The sequence below is a fragment of the Lytechinus pictus genome, chromosome 2 (genome assembly GCF_037042905.1).
Source record: "Lytechinus pictus isolate F3 Inbred chromosome 2, Lp3.0, whole genome shotgun sequence".
NCBI lineage: Eukaryota > Metazoa > Echinodermata > Echinoidea > Temnopleuroida > Toxopneustidae > Lytechinus > Lytechinus pictus.
The window spans coordinates 11,259,767-11,278,058 of NC_087246.1; the positions used below are offsets into that span (position 1 = coordinate 11,259,767).

The 18,292-nt window shown below is 36.3% G+C and overlaps 1 protein-coding gene across 1 annotated transcript; it reads left to right on the forward strand.

Moving 5' to 3' along the window:
* The first annotated feature begins 5,860 nt into the window (after positions 1-5,860).
* Positions 5,861-17,542, forward strand: LOC129254834 (DNA-directed RNA polymerase II subunit RPB11-a-like). The gene is made up of 4 exons (XM_064106205.1): positions 5,861-5,880; positions 6,970-7,059; positions 8,059-8,233; positions 16,000-17,542. The coding sequence occupies exons 1-4, from the start codon at positions 5,861-5,863 to the stop codon at positions 16,033-16,035; spliced, it is 321 nt and encodes a 106-aa protein (XP_063962275.1). The 3' UTR covers positions 16,036-17,542.
* Positions 17,543-18,292: the final 750 nt, after the last annotated feature.

An 18,292-nucleotide genomic window follows, 5' to 3' on the forward strand; every position in this document is an offset into this window, starting at 1 on the left:
ATCCCTGGAAATTCCAGCAACAATACATGTTGTCATGGTACGACACACATTTTCTTTATTGAAAAGTATCACGACACCAACGTTGAAACTGTGCAAAGGCCTTTAATGGCGAACTCCACTGGGTTGATACATAGCCTATGGGTGATGAACATACGTGAGCCGTTCTCTGATTGGTCAGTTAAGACTGTGTGTTCCGTGTGTGTATGTGTGGTGCGAAGCGTGCGGTACATGTGTTCACTGGACGTGTGGGCATAGAGTAGATAACCAGTCGTTTTCTTGATTTTAACCTTACAATAACAACGATCAGGGATTGTTTTTTTGTTGTTGCTGTGTGTGCATGTGAAGGCTAGAAGTTTCTTACAGCTCTTAATTAACTGACTCTCTTTCCAAGCTTAAAATTTTAATGATAATTGCTAAATTCCAATTAATTGATTGGTTTGTTTTAGAAAATTCTCCCATTACATATCAATTAAAGAGTCTTCACTTGTGTTTCATTACATTATAGAATGTCCACGTACTGTATAATGAAAATGGAAACATGCCGGTCAATGGACAGTGTATTATAAAAATGGAAACATGCTAGTCAATTGACTAGTATAATATGAAAGTGGAAACATGCCGGTCAGTATACCATATGTTTCAGTGTATATGCAAATGGAAACATGCCGGTCAATTAACCGGTATAATATGAAAATGGAAACATGCCGGTTAATTAACCAGTACTATGAAAATGGAAACATGCCGGTCAATTGACCATGTATTTCAGTGTATATAATGAAAATGGAAACATGCTGGTCAATTGACCATATGTTTCAGTGTATATGAAAATGGAAACATACCGGTCAATTGACCATATATTTCAGTGTATAATGAAAATGGAAACATGCCGGTCAATTGACCGGTATATATGAAAATGGAAACATGCCGGTCAATTGACCATATTTCAGTGTATAATGAAAATGGAAACATGCCGGTCAATTGACCATATATTTCACTGTATAATGAAAATGGAAACATGCCTGTCAACAAGTTTCATTGCAAAATGTGGACGTTTGGGTTGCCTGTATAAAGCATAATAGTTGGAAGTTTTTGTTATATTGACTGTATGTACTTGTTGATTATGGCAGGATATGTCTGACAAGTTTACTATTAAAGGGACTTAATTACTATCCATATGTCATTGATATGGGACTAATCAAAAGGAACTTTCACGCTGTAATCCCCTTTTAAATTCCCTCGAGACTCTGACTATGACCATAAAATCAATACTGAGTACAAGGGATTAACACACCATTATTGTGTTAGGGTATCGCGGGGGGGGGGGGTATTTTGTGGAGAAAGCATATTTTATTCAGGGACTTATTTATTAGAAGAGTAATTTGCCTTCTTAGATGGATATCAGCGAATGTATATTCCCTCTAAACACCTAGCTGTTCCCTAGCTTTATTTAAAGAAAGGTTTAATTCAGAATGTTTATGCCTATTATTTTTTTCATTTACTTATATTTTTGTGTATAGGAGGAGTCTCAACAGAGAAGTTTGCAGACCGGAACCTCCACATTACTTTGATATTGTTATAAAGTAAATGTAATAAAATTCACTGAGCAAAATGTTGAAAATTTAAAATTGGATAACAGATAAGGAAGTTATTGAATTTTAAAGTTTATCAATATTTTGTGAAAACAGTTATGCACATCGTCATGAATATTCATATAGTGGGCTGATGATGTCAAATCCCCACTTTCCTTTTTCTTATGTATTACATGAAGTCATAAATGTTTCATTTTTTCATACATGTGTAAATGATGTGTCTCCATAAGATGAAAGTTGCGGCAATAACTAATGCACGCAATCAGTCAATCCCATTGTTTTAGTTCTTAATTTGGTAGAAATTTTTTGACTAAACCTAATTTCATATAATAAAATACAAAAGAATTTAAATGGGACATATATATGGATAACTAATTGCAATGCAATAGATACTACTTCCAAAGTAAGCGAAGTGATATTTCTATCGATCCGAAGCTGTTCTGATTTTACAATACTTGTTGTTGAAAATATGGAAAAAATATTTGTCATTTTATTGAAAGATATATCCAATAATTTGTCAAGGCAATGAAATAGGTATTAATTACTGAAATTTTTTTTACACTTTCTTAACCCCAAACTGGGCTGGGGCATGATGCCCCCCCCCCTCCCCTTAACACTCCCCAATTCATCATAAAAATATCCTGAAATTTGTATGGATTTATACTGTATTTTTTTTAGTATACTTTTCCTCTTTGAGATATAGTTGATGCATGTTTTTGAAATTTTATTCAAGATGATATACATGCTATAGGGCATTATTTTGGGTTTTTTTAATGAATGCTTATATAGAGAGCCAATGGTTTAGTTCGAATTATTTACCTATGATGCTATCTGCACTTCAAACATATTTTGTTTATGTTCAGCTCCTCCTATATGTATCATTATATCAATGTGTATACTATATTTCTGACGTTTTATTTTTGTGTTGCATGGTGAATAAATGAAACAAGCAAAATTTATTGAAAAAATGAAAGAATGAAGTTCATTTGTCTGTTAAATTGCGATTTTCAATTTGCACATTTCTTCACAATGTGAAATCTTAATGAATAATTAATACATGCATCATGATCTAGCTGATGAAAAACGTTCTTGTCACTTTCTGTTTTTCAAAGAACATAAAATTGTGAAACGGAAATAAATAAATAAAATTAACAAGTAAAAAAAAAAAAATCCCCATGCGTCTGATCTTCATTACATATGTCTTTAGTAGATAGACAATGAGAGAAAGAACAAAAGAGAAAGAGAAAATGAACAGAATTGACCGGCATGTTTCCATTTTCATATTATACTGGTCAATTGACCGGCATGTTTCCATTTTCATTATACACTGAAACATATGGTAAACTGACCGGCATGTTTCCATTTTCATTATACACTGAAACATATGGTAAACTGACCGGCATGTTTCCAGTTTCATTATACACTGAAACATATAGTCAATTGACTGGCATGTTTCCATTTTCATTATACACTGAAACATATATGGTAAACTGACCGGCATGTTTCCATTTTCATTATACACTGAAACATATGGTAAACTGACCGGCATGTTTCCAGTTTCATTATACACTGAAACATATAGTCAATTGACTGGCATGTTTCCATTTTCATTATACACTGAAACATATATGGTAAACTGACCGGCATGTTTCCATTTTCATATTATACTGGTCAATTGATTGGCATGTTTCCATTTACACTGTCCATTGACCGGCATGTTTCCATTTTCATTATACACTGAAACAATTGACCGGCATGTTTCCATGCATTTTCATTATACACTGAAACATATAGTCAATTGACCGGCATGTTTCCATTTCATTATACACTGGTCAATTGACCGGCATGTTTCCAGTTTCATTATACACTGAAACATATAGTCAATTGACCAGCATGTTTCCATTTCATTATACACTGGTCAATTGACCGGCATGTTTCCATTTTCATTATACACTGAAACATATAGTCAATTGAATGGCAGGTTTCCATGTACAGTGGACATTTTTTTGTATAATACTCTCTTTAATTGATGTAATGGGAAAATTAATAGACTGAGGAAAAAATAAAGACCCTTTCCAAAAACTTGGAATGTAGCAACTATCATTTAAATATTAAGCTTGGAAAAAGAGTCAGTTAATTAAGAGCTGTAAGAAACTTCTATCCTTCACATGCACACACAGCAACAAAATATCCCTGATCGTTGTTATTAATTGTAAGGTTAAAATCAATAAAACGACTGGGTATCTAGTCTATGCCCACAAATCCAGTGAACACATGTACAGCACGCTTCGCATCACACATACACACACGGAACACACAGACACCGCACTGTCTTAACTGACCAATCAGAGAACGGCCGAGAATGGAAACCCGTCGGTCGCTAGCCAGCAGTCTCGTTTGCGCAGCTAGAATTTGATTTATATAACGTTTTTTTATTTAAGCAAATGTGATTTTTACATTATTCAATATATTCCTGATTAAGACTATAACTATAACTTATAAGTAGGTACCGGTATGTGACAAAAAAAAAATCATGGAATTAGCCTATTAGGCCTACATTGGGTGATTTCAAGTCCGGTGTTGAAATCTGGTGTTGGTGTTGTGACTAGCCAGGCGGCTTCTAGAGAGTAAAAATCATTTACTAACGTAAGGTCACTCTCATACGAAGCCAGGCCTTCTATACCATAGACCCACACAATGGAAGCCAAAACCTGAAACTTTCACCCCCGAGATTTCTACTTTCCTTCTGGCTTCTAAAAGATCTAGCTCTAAATCATGTACATGGGATAAAACTTCATTTCCGACATTTCTACGCTGTCGTTGTTAATTTTAAAACAAGAATTCATCAAAAAAATGAAAAAATATTGTGAAAAGACGGAAGAGACTTGCCCGATGTTTACGCCGCCATCTTGTTTCTAATTGTACTTCCCCAACGTTACGCGACGCTTGAGAAATTGAGATTGTCCTTGTTTATGGGGACAGTTTTTTTTTCACCTTGCGGGACATAGATGGCAATTACAGGGATTGAGAGCGCTAAAATTGTAAAAATAGATTTCAGTGACCTTAATTAATTCCCCCCAGTTCACTGTCTTTTTTCACGACTTGTAGGGACAGTGATTTTCCGTTTAAAAAAATTGCCTTTTCCGTTTCAGAAAATCTCAAATTCTGTTTCAGCATGTCAGAAAACGGAAATTCCGTTTCCCCATTGACTTTGTACACACTGAAAACTGACAATTCCGTTTACACATTGAATAGCAAAATCACAACACGCACACTCGCACTGGTCAAAATTAGTATCTGCTACTGTACCAACAACACAATAAAATCCGTTCTAATCGGATCTATGCGGGTGCATAAAATATTTTTACACACCCATTTTGCATGTATACATCCTCACCTTTCATATTATTAGCATTATTTCACGGTGAAATGATATTTCATCGATAATTTGGGGGGTTTTTGGACATCGTTATCATCAGTCAACGGCTTTTGTCAATCCGCCATCTTGGATTTTAATACCACGATATCGTGCTGTTACATCTTCAAACGTAGAGGGCAGCAACACACGACCGTGTACATGTAGTTGAACGATATGTGTGCATGTGAAGCCCAACCCGGCCGGCCGGGTACGGCTACGGTGCGGGGTACAATCGAGTGTGCTGATGTCGAGTGCAGTCACGATGTGTGAATTGTCATGATAGTAGCGAAGTGAGATCGTGTTTTCTGGGGGTTTTGGGCCATTTAATATTCTCATTTTGTTGTGATTTTGGAGTAATTTCTGTTGCTATTCTGTGTATTTTGAGGTAAAATACGTTTTCCGTGATTTTCCGTTTGAAATGCCACTTTCCGTTTCAAAAGGCCCTTTCTGTGAATTCCGTCCGTTTTCCGCGATCGCGGAAAATCACTGTCCCTAGACTTGCCATCTTCCAATAATCTTGTTATAAAATCTCATGTTTACATTGACTAGCTCAATCAATTGATGTCAGCACTTGACAGGTGAATGATCTTTCATAGATTTCTTGAGTGGAAAAAACTTTGAAAACTGAGACAGTCCCTGTAAACTGGGACGATGCCAATTTTCTGACCAGCGCATCTACTGTAACTTGGCCCCCATCACACTTATTAGGAATCAAGCAGAATCAGCTGGAATGAATTTAAAGATAAAAAATAAAGAAAAATTATGGGAGGGGGTTCGAATTAACCCAACTGGAGTTCTAATAAGGTAAAATTTACCAGGCGACTCATTATACACTAGTCACACTAGAGTAGAAATGAGCCTCAATGGACTCAGGTTTAAAATTTGTGCTGCGTTCTTGGATATTTGAGGGGCATTCTAAAAATTCTGTTTTATATTTGCATTCGAAATATTCGGGCCAGTTCTTGTGGGCGCTCAAAACGTTTAGGTCATGTTAAAAAATTTTGAGGTGCGTTCAAAGTGGAAACGGTAATCAGAGTACATTCTTAATGCATTCTATGTATTTTTTTTTTCTAATACTTGACCACTTTGTGGTCGAACAATAGTAATTTAATTCCGGCTGATTCTGCTTGATTCGTAATAAGTGTGATGGGGTTGTACCGCAGTACCGGGTACTGTAGTTAACAGGAGCCAATTGAACGAAAGGGTCTTTGCAAGAACCGTCTTTCGTGTCTTGATGCGCCATGTTAACGCATTTTAAATAAATTATCTGCAAACATATTTTTTTTCATCCGTTAAAGTAAACAAGCTCATTGTTTAAATGAAATTATATGATATGTCATGAAAATTGATTTTAAAGCTAGCTAATTTATATGTTTATCATGAATTTCAGAAATATCCCGCATACAGCGCATCATAAAAGATGGGCGACACAAAAGATGGTCCTTGGAAAGACCCTTTCGTACAATTGGCCCTTGATGTGTGTGTCTGTCAATTTTGTCATTGACAGTGCATTGTCGGAAAATTTTACATGCAGTGATGCACTGTTTTTTAATTTTTTAAATTATTATTGTAGGCACACATCAACTTGAGCATCAATTCTTTTGTCCTCCATATTTTACAAAATAAGAAAGATATTAGATCTAATGAACATAAAGTTGTCTAGACTGGAGCAATTTACCAAGACTGTTGTTGATCATGTGATCATTTTGTAAAACTAAAAAAAAATTGACATAAATTTCTGAGTCCCCCATGACATGTTTCCTTGTTTGTGTTGTATCTTGATTGTTCCTACTCAAATTCAAGAAAGTACAATGGAATGCAATGCATACACATACATAAAAGTAGAAAGTATGATTTTTTTTTAATTTTAATGATTGCTCCCTTGAATTTGAGCTAAAAAATGACAGATTTTAGTCAAAGAATTAACTTTTTAATTATTTATCAATAAATAAACTTTATCAGGATCATTATTGAGAAAGACACCAAGGTTCCTAATGCAGCTATCTTCACAGTCAACAAAGAGGATCACACGCTGGGCAACATGCTTAGAGCGTAAGTATAAGAATTCAGCATCCAGGGCCCTGTTGCATAAAAGTTACTATTAATGGTAACTGTGCCATCCAATGGTATCTTTCATAGAACCCTTGATTCTGATTGGCTGATGAGCATCATTACCACGGCAGTTACCATTGGATGGCAAAGTGACTATAATATTTACTTTTCTGCAACAGGGCCCTAATCAACCTCACCTAGCTTACAACAGACATCCATAGAATATCATTTCAGAGTGCTAAAAAATATCAATCACAAATAGGACTATATGATTGGCATGGTTACAAAGGACAAATCTGGGTGTGATTCAGGAGATTTAAATGTAAGTGTACTGTGTGTTAGACATTTTAATGTGTCATTGAATTTGATTATTTTTTATTATGAAGAGATTTTTATACACCCGTCCTGGATCCAAGGAAGCCTATTGATTTTGAGGTCAAAAGGTCAAGGTCACAATGACATATTTTCATCTTACCCTTCTGCAGTCCTTGTAAACGTGATAACTTAAGTTAAACTTTATAACCTAGGCTCATATAATTTGGTATGTATGATACTAGCATGGATCCCAGGAAGTCTATTGATTTTTAAGGTCAGAAGGTCAAAGGTGAAGTTGCCACCTTCCACTTTTCTCGCTTGACCAATAACTCCATTTTCCGTAATACAGGCGGGCGTATTATGTGCTCACCTCAGCGACACTCTTGTTCTATGATAGAATTTCAAGTAGATACACTTGAACGTGAGTAATATGGTATCTTTTGCAGGACACTCATTCTATTCCGTTGGGGTTACAAAGTGCTTCACACAGTGCTCTTCTAAATATACACATTGGCAACTAAATAAAGAGACCAGTTGAGCAAAAAATAATATTAATAATAATAAAAATTGAATTTCATTAACAAAATAAATGGGCCTTCTAGAACTTATCAAATTGGTGCAGCAGTCTTTATTGATGTACAGTATAATAAGATTCCCTTCTATATTTGTATTTTCTCCATACAGCCAGCTACTAAAGGATCCTCAAGTCTTGTTTGCAGGATACAAGGTTCCTCACCCACTGGAACACAAGTTCATCCTAAGGGTACAGACCACACCCGACTACAGCCCTCAAGAAGCCTTCACTAATGCCATTACTGATCTCATCTCAGAAATCTCACTCTTAGAAGAGAGGTTCAATGTGAGTGTGAATATCAAGCTGCTTTTCTTTGAAGAATAATACTTAAAATATTAAATCTTTTGAATGGGTCATTTTGTATTATTAACCGTATAAGACATCTGAGCAGGGCAACTTTAATACATTATTGCTTGCTCATGACTGATCAAATGGTCGGACAATAAGTTTCCAGTTGTTTATCCACTGACCCAATTTATTGCCTGTAGGGTTCCAGTTACACAATATTTAGGAGGCTTGAGAGACACGTGTGTATAGTTTGACTACTTTATTGGAACTAAATTCATTTGTACAATTAACTTTCATTTTAGCATGGATAGAGAGTGTAGTACAGAGTACTTCATCTCATTGGAATGTGTGGTTACCTGAGTCATCATCTTGTGATGTCTCACACAAAGAAGTTTCACAGAAATTAACTAAAGTCCTTTCACTTTAGTATTACTATGATTTCCCAATCATAACATCCCCCTTTTCAGTTATGAATTTTCACAACTAAAAAATTCAGAATTATCAATAAGATTTTTAGAAACGATTTGTTAAATCTTCTTCAAAGAAATTTGATGCTGTGATTATTAAAATTTCATTTCATTTCAACAGATTTGATTTTGTATGATTGTAGACTCAGGATGCATAAAAGAGCATACATAGAAGATTATTCTTCAATATAATAATAAAGAATTATATAAACATATCATTGGTAAAACATAAACATGCATACATTTATCATGAGATAGAATTTGTTAATCAGAGTCCAATTTATTCTTCTTAATATTTATTGTTCAAATTTCTTCTGTATATCGTCCATAGGGTTCTTCATGGCTGAATTCAGTGTCCATTTAACTTTTCAGATAATAATAATATGTCATACTCATACTTCCTTCTTGACATATTTAGGCATTATTTTTACAACAAAATAATTTCCAAAATAAGAAATAAAATAATAATAGTCTAATACTACATTACATAAAATATTAAGAACTGCAAAGTAAACAATGCTCAACTTGGCTGGGTCAGGCTGAACTTAAACTTTCATTGAATGATTTTAATCAATTTACTTTCCCTTCTCTCTTCATGTTTTTTTTTTTTTTTAGTTTATGTCCCATATCTCTCTGGTGGTTTGATATGTCTGCCATATTTGGTAGTGTAACCTTGCTTATGCTGGGTTGTGCATTGAGATGTGTTTTGAGGGGTATTTGGTAGGTTGTCATGAGGAGTTTGAGTCTGATTATTGTATTCATCATTTTGATGTAATGGATTCAGACTTTCTTTTGTTTTGTTGAGATCTTTACGATTTCGACGGTAGTCTACGCCTTCAGCTTGTACAATGTATGAGCGTGGCTCTTTACAAATCCTCACAACGATTGCTTTTTGCCAAATTTTAGGATTTCTTGTACTTCGCATCCTAACAACATCTCCAATAACCAGGTTGGGGAGAGAATGTGTTGCTCTGTCATAGTACATTTTCTGTTTCTCTTGTTGTTTCTTGAGCTTTGTGTTGATGTTCTGTTGCGTTTTAGGTTTTAATAACCTCTTGTTTGTTGGTAGGGGTGTTCTCGTCCTTCGTCCCATTAGTAGTTGGGCAGGAGAAGCGTCTAAACCTTCCAACGGTGTGTTGCGATATTGCAGCAATGCTAGATGTATATCGCTAGATTTGCGCAGCAAATTTTTTGCTATTTTGACAGCGCTTTCAGCTTTCCCATTGGATTTGGGATATCCAGGGGAGCTAGTTACATGTTTGAATTTATACTCCTGGCTGAATTTCTTAAATTCGTTCGAAGCATAACATGGTCCATTATCTGATACGAATTCGTTCGGTATCCCGTATCTAGCAAAATGCTCTTTGCACTGCTTTATGACTGTTGATGTTGTCATGTTTTTTAGTTCGCAAAGTTCAAAGAAACTAGAGTAATAGTCTACCAGTATTAAATGGTACTTTCCATTTAATTCTAAGATATCTGAGCCTACTTTTTGCCATGGTTGGTCTGGTTTTGTGTGACCAATCATTGGTTCATTTGCATTGTTTTGCTTATATGTGTTGCATATTTCACATGAAGCAACTATATCTGCAATTTGCGCTGACATGCCGTGCCAGTACATGATGTCGCGTGCCAATTTCTTAGTCTTTTCTATTCCTTGGTGTGCATGACCATGTACTTTTCCGATCATCTTTTTTCGAAGTGATTTTGGTATTATCACTCGCGCATCTTTGCATATTAATTCATGTTCTACTGTTAGTAGTTCTCTATACTCCCAGTATTGTCGAATTTCTTCACTGACTTCCCTTTTTTCATTTGGCCATCCAGTTAGGATTGCTTTACGGAGCTTTTGTAGCGTTTCATCCTTTTTAGTTTCATCTTTTATTTCTTTCATTCGTTCGTCTGCGATGGGAAGTTTGTCAATGATGCATATGGGTATCTCTTCCACATCAACATCATCACTTTGATTGGCTAGGAAATTTCTACTGAGGCAGTCGGATATGAAAAGGTTGACGCCCTTTTCATATGTTACGCGCAGATCATATTTTTGCAGATTGAGGAGCATTTTTTGGAGTCGCGGTGGGGAAGCATGCAGTGGTTTCTTGAATATCGTTTCAAGTGGTTTATGATCCGTTTCTACATCCACTGTGCGTCCAAATATATATTGGTGAAATTTCTTACAACCAAATACAATCGCGGCTAGCTCCTTCTCAATTTGGGCATATCGTGTCTGAGCATCGGTAAATGCTTTTGACGCATATGCCACTGGATGTCCATTTTGTAGTAGGACTGCGCCCGTGCCTGCTTGCGATGCATCTACGCTTAACTTGACTGGTTTACTTACATCGTAGTACTTTAACACTGGAGCATTTGTTACCGCTTCTTTAAGCGCTTTGAAACTTGCTTCTTTTTTGTCATCCCAGTGCCATGCCACATCTCTTTCTAGCAGTACTCTAATTGGTGCTGATTTCTCTGTCAAGTTAGGGATAAACTTGCCCAAGTAGTTTACCATTCCTAGGAATTGTTGAACACCCTTTTTACTCTGTGGGGTAGGCATCTTTGTGATTGCCTCTATTTTCTTTGGGTCTGGTTTTAGTCCTTCTGTAGATACTATGTGTCCCATGTATGTGACCTGTGTTTGCCTGATATGGCACTTGTCTGGGTTGAGTTTGATGCATTTTTCTCTGCACCTTTCTAGTACTTGCTTCAACCTTTGATCATGGACACTTTCTGAGGGGCCATATATTAGAATGTCATCTACCAGAACCTCTACACCTTCTATGTCGCTAAACATATCGGTCATAATTCTTTGAAATATCTCACTGGCAGAGTTGATTCCAAATGGTAATCTAAGAAATCTATATCTGCCGTAGGGCGTATTAAATGTGAGAAGTTTTGAACTCTCATCATCAAGAGGAATCTGCCAGAAACCGCAATTAGCATCTAATGTACTAAAGATCTGTGCGCCGGCTAGATTATCAGTAATGTCATCAATTGTCTTCATCGGGTAGTGTGGTCTTTTTATTGCTTTATTTAAGTCCCTAGGGTCTAGGCATATTCTTACCTTATTTTTCCCTTTCTTTGCTACTGTGACCATCGAACTTACCCACTGTGTTGGTTCTGTTTGCTTTACTATCACACCCATTTCTTCCATTCTATTGAGCTCATTTTTCACACCTTGTTTTATTGCTACTGGGACTTTCCTTGGAGGATGGATTGTTGGACTGATTGATTTATCAACATCTAAATGCTGTGGTTCTCCCATACATCCAAGGCCTTCAAACACGTCTGTGTATTGGTTTGCCAAATTATCATCTTTGATTGAATCTGCCCTCTTTACAAAGCCTAGTAATTCAGATGACTCAAGTCCAAGTATGGATTGGGCATCTCTATCAATCACCTCAAACTCAATGTTATGGAATTTGTTCTTCCTCACACATGTTAGGGTACATTTTCCCAAATGTGATTTTTCAACGTGTTCTGTATATGACATCAATCTTGCTTTTGACTTGCAAATTTTTGGCATCCCTAAATTTCTATAAGCCTTAGCAGCCAGTATATTGCATTGAGCACCTGTATCAATTTTGAATTGAGCACTTTTGGTTGTTGCTTTTTCTTTATGCCTGTTTTTGTCAGAAAGAAATGTGAGATTGACATACCATTCTTTTTTCGATTTCTCCTCTTTCTGCTGGACTCCATTGATGGCGTCGACGTGGAACTCTTCACTGTCGGCATCACTGTATTCACTGTCCTGTTTGATGTCATGGATCCCTCTTTTGCTGGGGCGATGACCCTTTTTGTTGCGAGTTTGTCCTCCAAATGGAACCTTCCTTGATAATCGGTCTCTGTCATTATCTCGATCCCGATCTCTACACATGGAGCTGAAATGGTTTTTCCTTTTGCAGGTATGGCATTCTTTGCCATATGCAGGGCATTTTTTGGGTGGATGCTTATTTCCACACTTCGGGCATGTCTTCCTATTCATCGATGTCGCCTGCATTGCATGAATGTTCTGTTTGGGCTTCAGCTCTGCAATGTGTTGCGAAGTTATCTCAGTTGCCTTGCAAATGTCTATTGCTTTCTCCAAAGACAAGTCTTTTTCTCTGAGTAGTCGTGCTCTGGTACCATCATCACGAATTCCAACAACAATTCTGTCTTTTATCAGACTGTCTCGAAGATGCTCAAACTTACATGATTTAGCTTTTTTCTTCAAGTCTGTGACGAACTGGTCAAATGACTCGTTTTCGTGTTGAAATCTTGTGTTGAATACATGTCTCTCAAAAGTCACGTTGGACTGTGGCTCAAAATGTACAGTGAATTTCTCCAGCAAGTCTTTTAATGTCGGTGCTACAGGTTGTCCTGACGATGAAATTACCTGCTCGAAAGAAAATGTGTTGTAAATTTCTAACGCCTCTTCACCAATAATGTGAAGCAGTGTCGCTGTTTGTACTTTTGAGTCCTTTTTGTCAAGTCCACTAGCTGTTAAATACAGCTCAAAACGCTGTTTCCACCTCTTCCAGTTATCTGTGATGTTGCCCTGTAGAGAAAAGGCTTCTGGTGGTCGCATGCCATCCATTTTCACTAGATAACAGTCAGTTTTTTAACTTCTGACACCATGTAGGGTTCCAGTTACACAATATTTAGGAGGCTTGAGAGACACGTGTGTATAGTTTGACTACTTTATTGGAACTAAATTCATTTGTACAATTAACTTTCATTTTAGCATGGATAGAGAGTGTAGTACAGAGTACTTCATCTCATTGGAATGTGTGGTTACCTGAGTCATCATCTTGTGATGTCTCACACAAAGAAGTTTCACAGAAATTAACTAAAGTCCTTTCACTTTAGTATTACTATGATTTCCCAATCATAACATTGCCCACTCAGGAAAGTCAATGAGAAAATGCATGGAAATGTAGCGGGCAATAAGGCAGAGCTAACATTCGGGTATTCTACGCGTTTTTATACGCGTCCTTGAACCGCGCAGTGCTATACGTCACAATGTTAATCAAGTTGAGACCACAACGCTGGATACTGCGCTCCCAGGCCAGGGGCGCGTCATTTCAATTACGTCACAATGGTAAAGTTCAGAGGCCCAGTCTGCTCAACATGACAAAACAAATTCCCATTCTTAAGCTGTAAAATATCTAAATTTAACAATTTTTGCTCTAGATGTCTGATTTGGTTAATAATAGCAATATTGACTGGCCTGGGGGCAAAATAGGACATATATGGCCCTCACTATACAGTGCGTATCATAAAAAAGTTTACACTTTGAAAAAGCCCTGGGAATTAAAAAATATACAACATGTGGGTAATTTTTTCACATATAATCTTAGGTTTGGGTCTCATCTATCCAATGCAAGTAAAAGTTTTGACAGAATATTACACTTGAGTGAGCACTGTCCATTTTTGTAAAGCTCGCAGAAATCTGTTTGCGCAGAAATGCTCGTTTTCACGCAGTGTCAAGGAGAAAGGGCGAAATCAAATTTACCCTGCGAAACATTTCTCATACATTTCCTTTGCACTTTTAGTCAATAGAAATTAGACGGATACATTCAAGCATTTTGTAACAATTTTGCCACCCAAATTGAAATTTCAACACTTAGTAAGCACAACCTTTACCCTTTTTGTGCCAGCTGGATCTGAGGACATAACTAAATCTGAACAAAAGTTTATATCAGACATCTCTAGCATTTCTTCACTAAGTTTTTATCATTTATAGTGGGTTTACATTTCATTTTTATTTAATACTTGTTTCTCCACACCTTTTCCAAGCTTTACAATGATTAACAAAATGAAAATCAAGCCTAAGCCATTTCATGTAAATCACAGCTCAGTGTAAAGCAAATATCGTCACGATTGCCTCAGTGTGTGGGGGAGTGGGATGGAGCACAATGCACTCTTCGAAGTGTTTTGGGCAAGGAAAAAAGTTTTAAAAGGTAAAAGATATCTTCAAATCAAGTTTAATAGATAAATTCAACTTGTTCTTCATGATTAAGGTCTACTTTTATTCGCATAACTATTTCAAAGTTCTGCGCAAATAATTTTTCACTAACTTTTCAAAAGTAAGTGGTGTTCACTCAAGCGGAAATATTTTTCGACAGTTGGTGTAGTGGTTCTGACTCTCGATTTGTAAACAGAGGGTCCAGTGTTCGAATCCCACCGCAGTCTGGCGTCCTTTGGCAAGGCGTTAATCCACACTTTGCCACTCTTGACCCAGGTGCTAAAATGGGTACCCGGTAGGATGTGAAAGTCATTGTAGCTTGTCCAGTACTGTGTGCGCCTCACCGGCAACTGACTGGAATACTCCCCAGGGAGTGGAGGATGTGCACACATTGTGTGCGGGAATGAATGATTGAATCCGATGACCAGGGTAATAATATATCTGTAAAGCGCTTAGACATGTCGTTCCGATGTATTAAGCGCTATATAAAAAACGGATTATTATTATTATTATTATATCGTCATTTGCTTAAATGGATCTGTACCAATGTTACAATGTGGAAAAATCTTCAGGATATTACAAATGTATAATTTTACAGGATTTTTTCTAAGTGTAAACTTTTTTTGATACGCACTGTATTGATATCATCCTCGTCTGCGACTTGGGCAATATAAATCTAGGTTGGGCGATACATGTCGTATCGCCCCGAGGCCAGTCAATATTGCTTTATTATTGACTCTCTCTGCCCGCCGCAGATGTCATTACCCCTGCACTACAATAATTTTAAGGTATCACCTTATGAGGGGTTTTGCAATGTTCTCCTTATTCAACTCACTATAAATTTTGATTGGTTAATTGGAATGAAAAATTTTTGTGTTGTAATATTGTAGAGAAATTAATATTCAACCCAATAATCCATATTTTTTAATGAAAATATATTTTGGTACCTTTCACTGTACATTCTTTATCCAATTTCTCGTGTAGTACATACTAAATACTTTATGATGAAGGGTTATTTTCTAAATGATATGGGGTAGTGTTCAAAGAGAATTTGATGTGGAAATCTTATTTGGGAGAATTGTCTTGAAACATGTTGGGTTGATTAGAACATGACATTACAAGAAATGAGATTCTCTTTGAACACTTCCCCATCTTATCCCGAATGAGATCTCCCTATAAGGCAGGTCTCTCCAGATCAGAAATTCCCCAAATGAAAATCCTTCAAGAACTACTAACCAATCATCAGGGTATTTATAACTTGAAAGAAATGTCAGGTTGATTTCTATGTGTGTCTGGTACTAGTCAATTTCTATAAAAACTAAATGTCATTTTCTCTTTTTGATTTACAGGCAGCTGTCAGAGACAAGAGAGATATACAGGACTGAAGGAGTGTTTCAGTCATATCTTCACAATCTATGAACTGCTGGACAGTACTTTTTGTACATTGTTGTGAAAATACTTGAGTGATGGATGGATGAATGAACTGGAGTCTGACTTGTAAGATTTATTATAAGAGCAGCATGAAGCTGTTAGGACCAATGAAGATGGCTTTCACCTTGAAATCAGTTCGTGGCAAGAATGGTGTTGCTCATAAGGACATTCTGGAGTATTGTTTGGGAAATGTGAATGAGCATCAGCTACTGATGTACTTGGGCAGCTTTTGAAAATGTTCTATGTTGTTAAGTCTGATGTCAATCTTTCTCTATGAAGCAGACATACATCTGTAGCCCAGCTCACAGAGGTTCATCAAGTGTCATCATGGCCAAATTTGACATCGATTCATAGTAACAGAGGTCTTGTTCATCACATTTTTTTGCACTTAAAGTATTATAAACTGTCTTGGGGAATGACATATATATGTTTTCTCTACAATGATTGCATAGAATAACAATTTGTGTATAATGTTTCATGAAGAATTTACTATTATACTGAGCTCAGCATCCAATCAGAATTACGGCTTCCAATGTACATGTAGTTCCCCAGGAAAAGTTATGAAACAGGCCACTGCTTTATAATTATAGAGAGATGTCTTCGTTTCTTTCCATAGTTAGAACACAGGTAACAGGTTATTGTTCTAGTAGCAAACAGTCTTGATCTGGATTTGATTCAACTGGTGTCAGTTATTTACTTTTGATATAAAGATACATTTGCCAAATCATGGATAGATCCCACACATTAAATGAGTGCAGTGTATAACAGTCAATTTTGACTCCCCCCGGATTATAGACCTGAGCCTTTCCTGGAATGGAATATGGATCTCTCATTGGAGTTACTCATGAGATCACAACCAGGATCTTGGGCCAAATGACTAGTATTTCAAACCACATTTCACCTCCTGTTTGAATGTTTATTCATGAAGTTGGGAAATAAACTTCACGGTATTCCATTTTCTTGCTATTGACCAGCATAAAAATGAATTGCTTTGAAATCTTAGTAAAATAAGAATTGGTTTCCAAAATGAATGCACCTTTGTATATTAATTCATAATGTGGTTCCAGCATTTCCATTATTTTGGGTTTTGTAGTATTCAAGAATTAAAGATCACCTCTTCTTAAATACACACATATACCCAAGTTTGTTGTTGCATAATTGTTCTTATCAGCCCAAGTTTTAATTTGTCAATTGCACTATTTTCTTAACCCAACTACAAGATCCTGTAAATCCCTTTACACTTTATATACAGTCCTGCCTGTCTCCATAAGCAGCCATCTAAAGATATCTAACCAGACAAGCAATTCAAGATAACCAACTAATAAAACCCTTACCCTTACAAATGGATATTGTATCTGCATTTGTGTGACTGTATCGATATACCATCTCTCTTTGATTCAAAATGTTGTGAAGTCATGAATGTTTTTATTTTACGATGTAATAAATACTTTGTAAAAAATATGTAAGTACTTTTGCAGTGTTGCTGATTTTACTTTTATTCACTTTGGTTTTAAGTATCACATATATAATTTTTACTCAATTCTTTCAACCCCTTTTCTCTCTCCTTCCCTCTCTCTCACACTTTGCCTCTATTTTACATACACACTCCCTTTTTCTTTTTTTCCTCTCCCTTTTGCTACCTTAGCTCTTGATTGCACCTTTTCAGTCTACTCCAATCTCAATCATTTTACTGTAATTCACTTCACTTCCTATACTGACGCCAATCTCATCTCTCTTGTTCATTTTACACACCTGGTGGTTGTTTCATAAAGCTGTTCATATTATACACACCATATTTTAATTGATGTTCGATGTAGTTCCTAAGAAGGATCATCAGTCGTTTGTAAAGTCACTTGTAACTTATGAACAGCTGTATGAATTACCTACCAGGTGGGTGTTTCATAAAGCTGTTCGTAAGTTAAGAGCGCCTTTAAGAACGACTGTTGATCCTTTCTTGTGGTAAATGGTATATTGAATTGGCGATGGTTTAGCACGTAAGAAAGGTTCACCAGTCATTCTTAACTTACGAACAGCTTTATGAAACGGCCCCCAGGACCTGTAATATAAAGCTTTGCAATTTACCTTGATGCTGATTTGTATGATTTGGTTGCATTGATTATTGTGTATAATCAATCTTACAAATAAATCCCATGGGCAATTGCTAAAACTTTATTTTTAATGTGAACACAACAAATAACCATGAAATGTCAA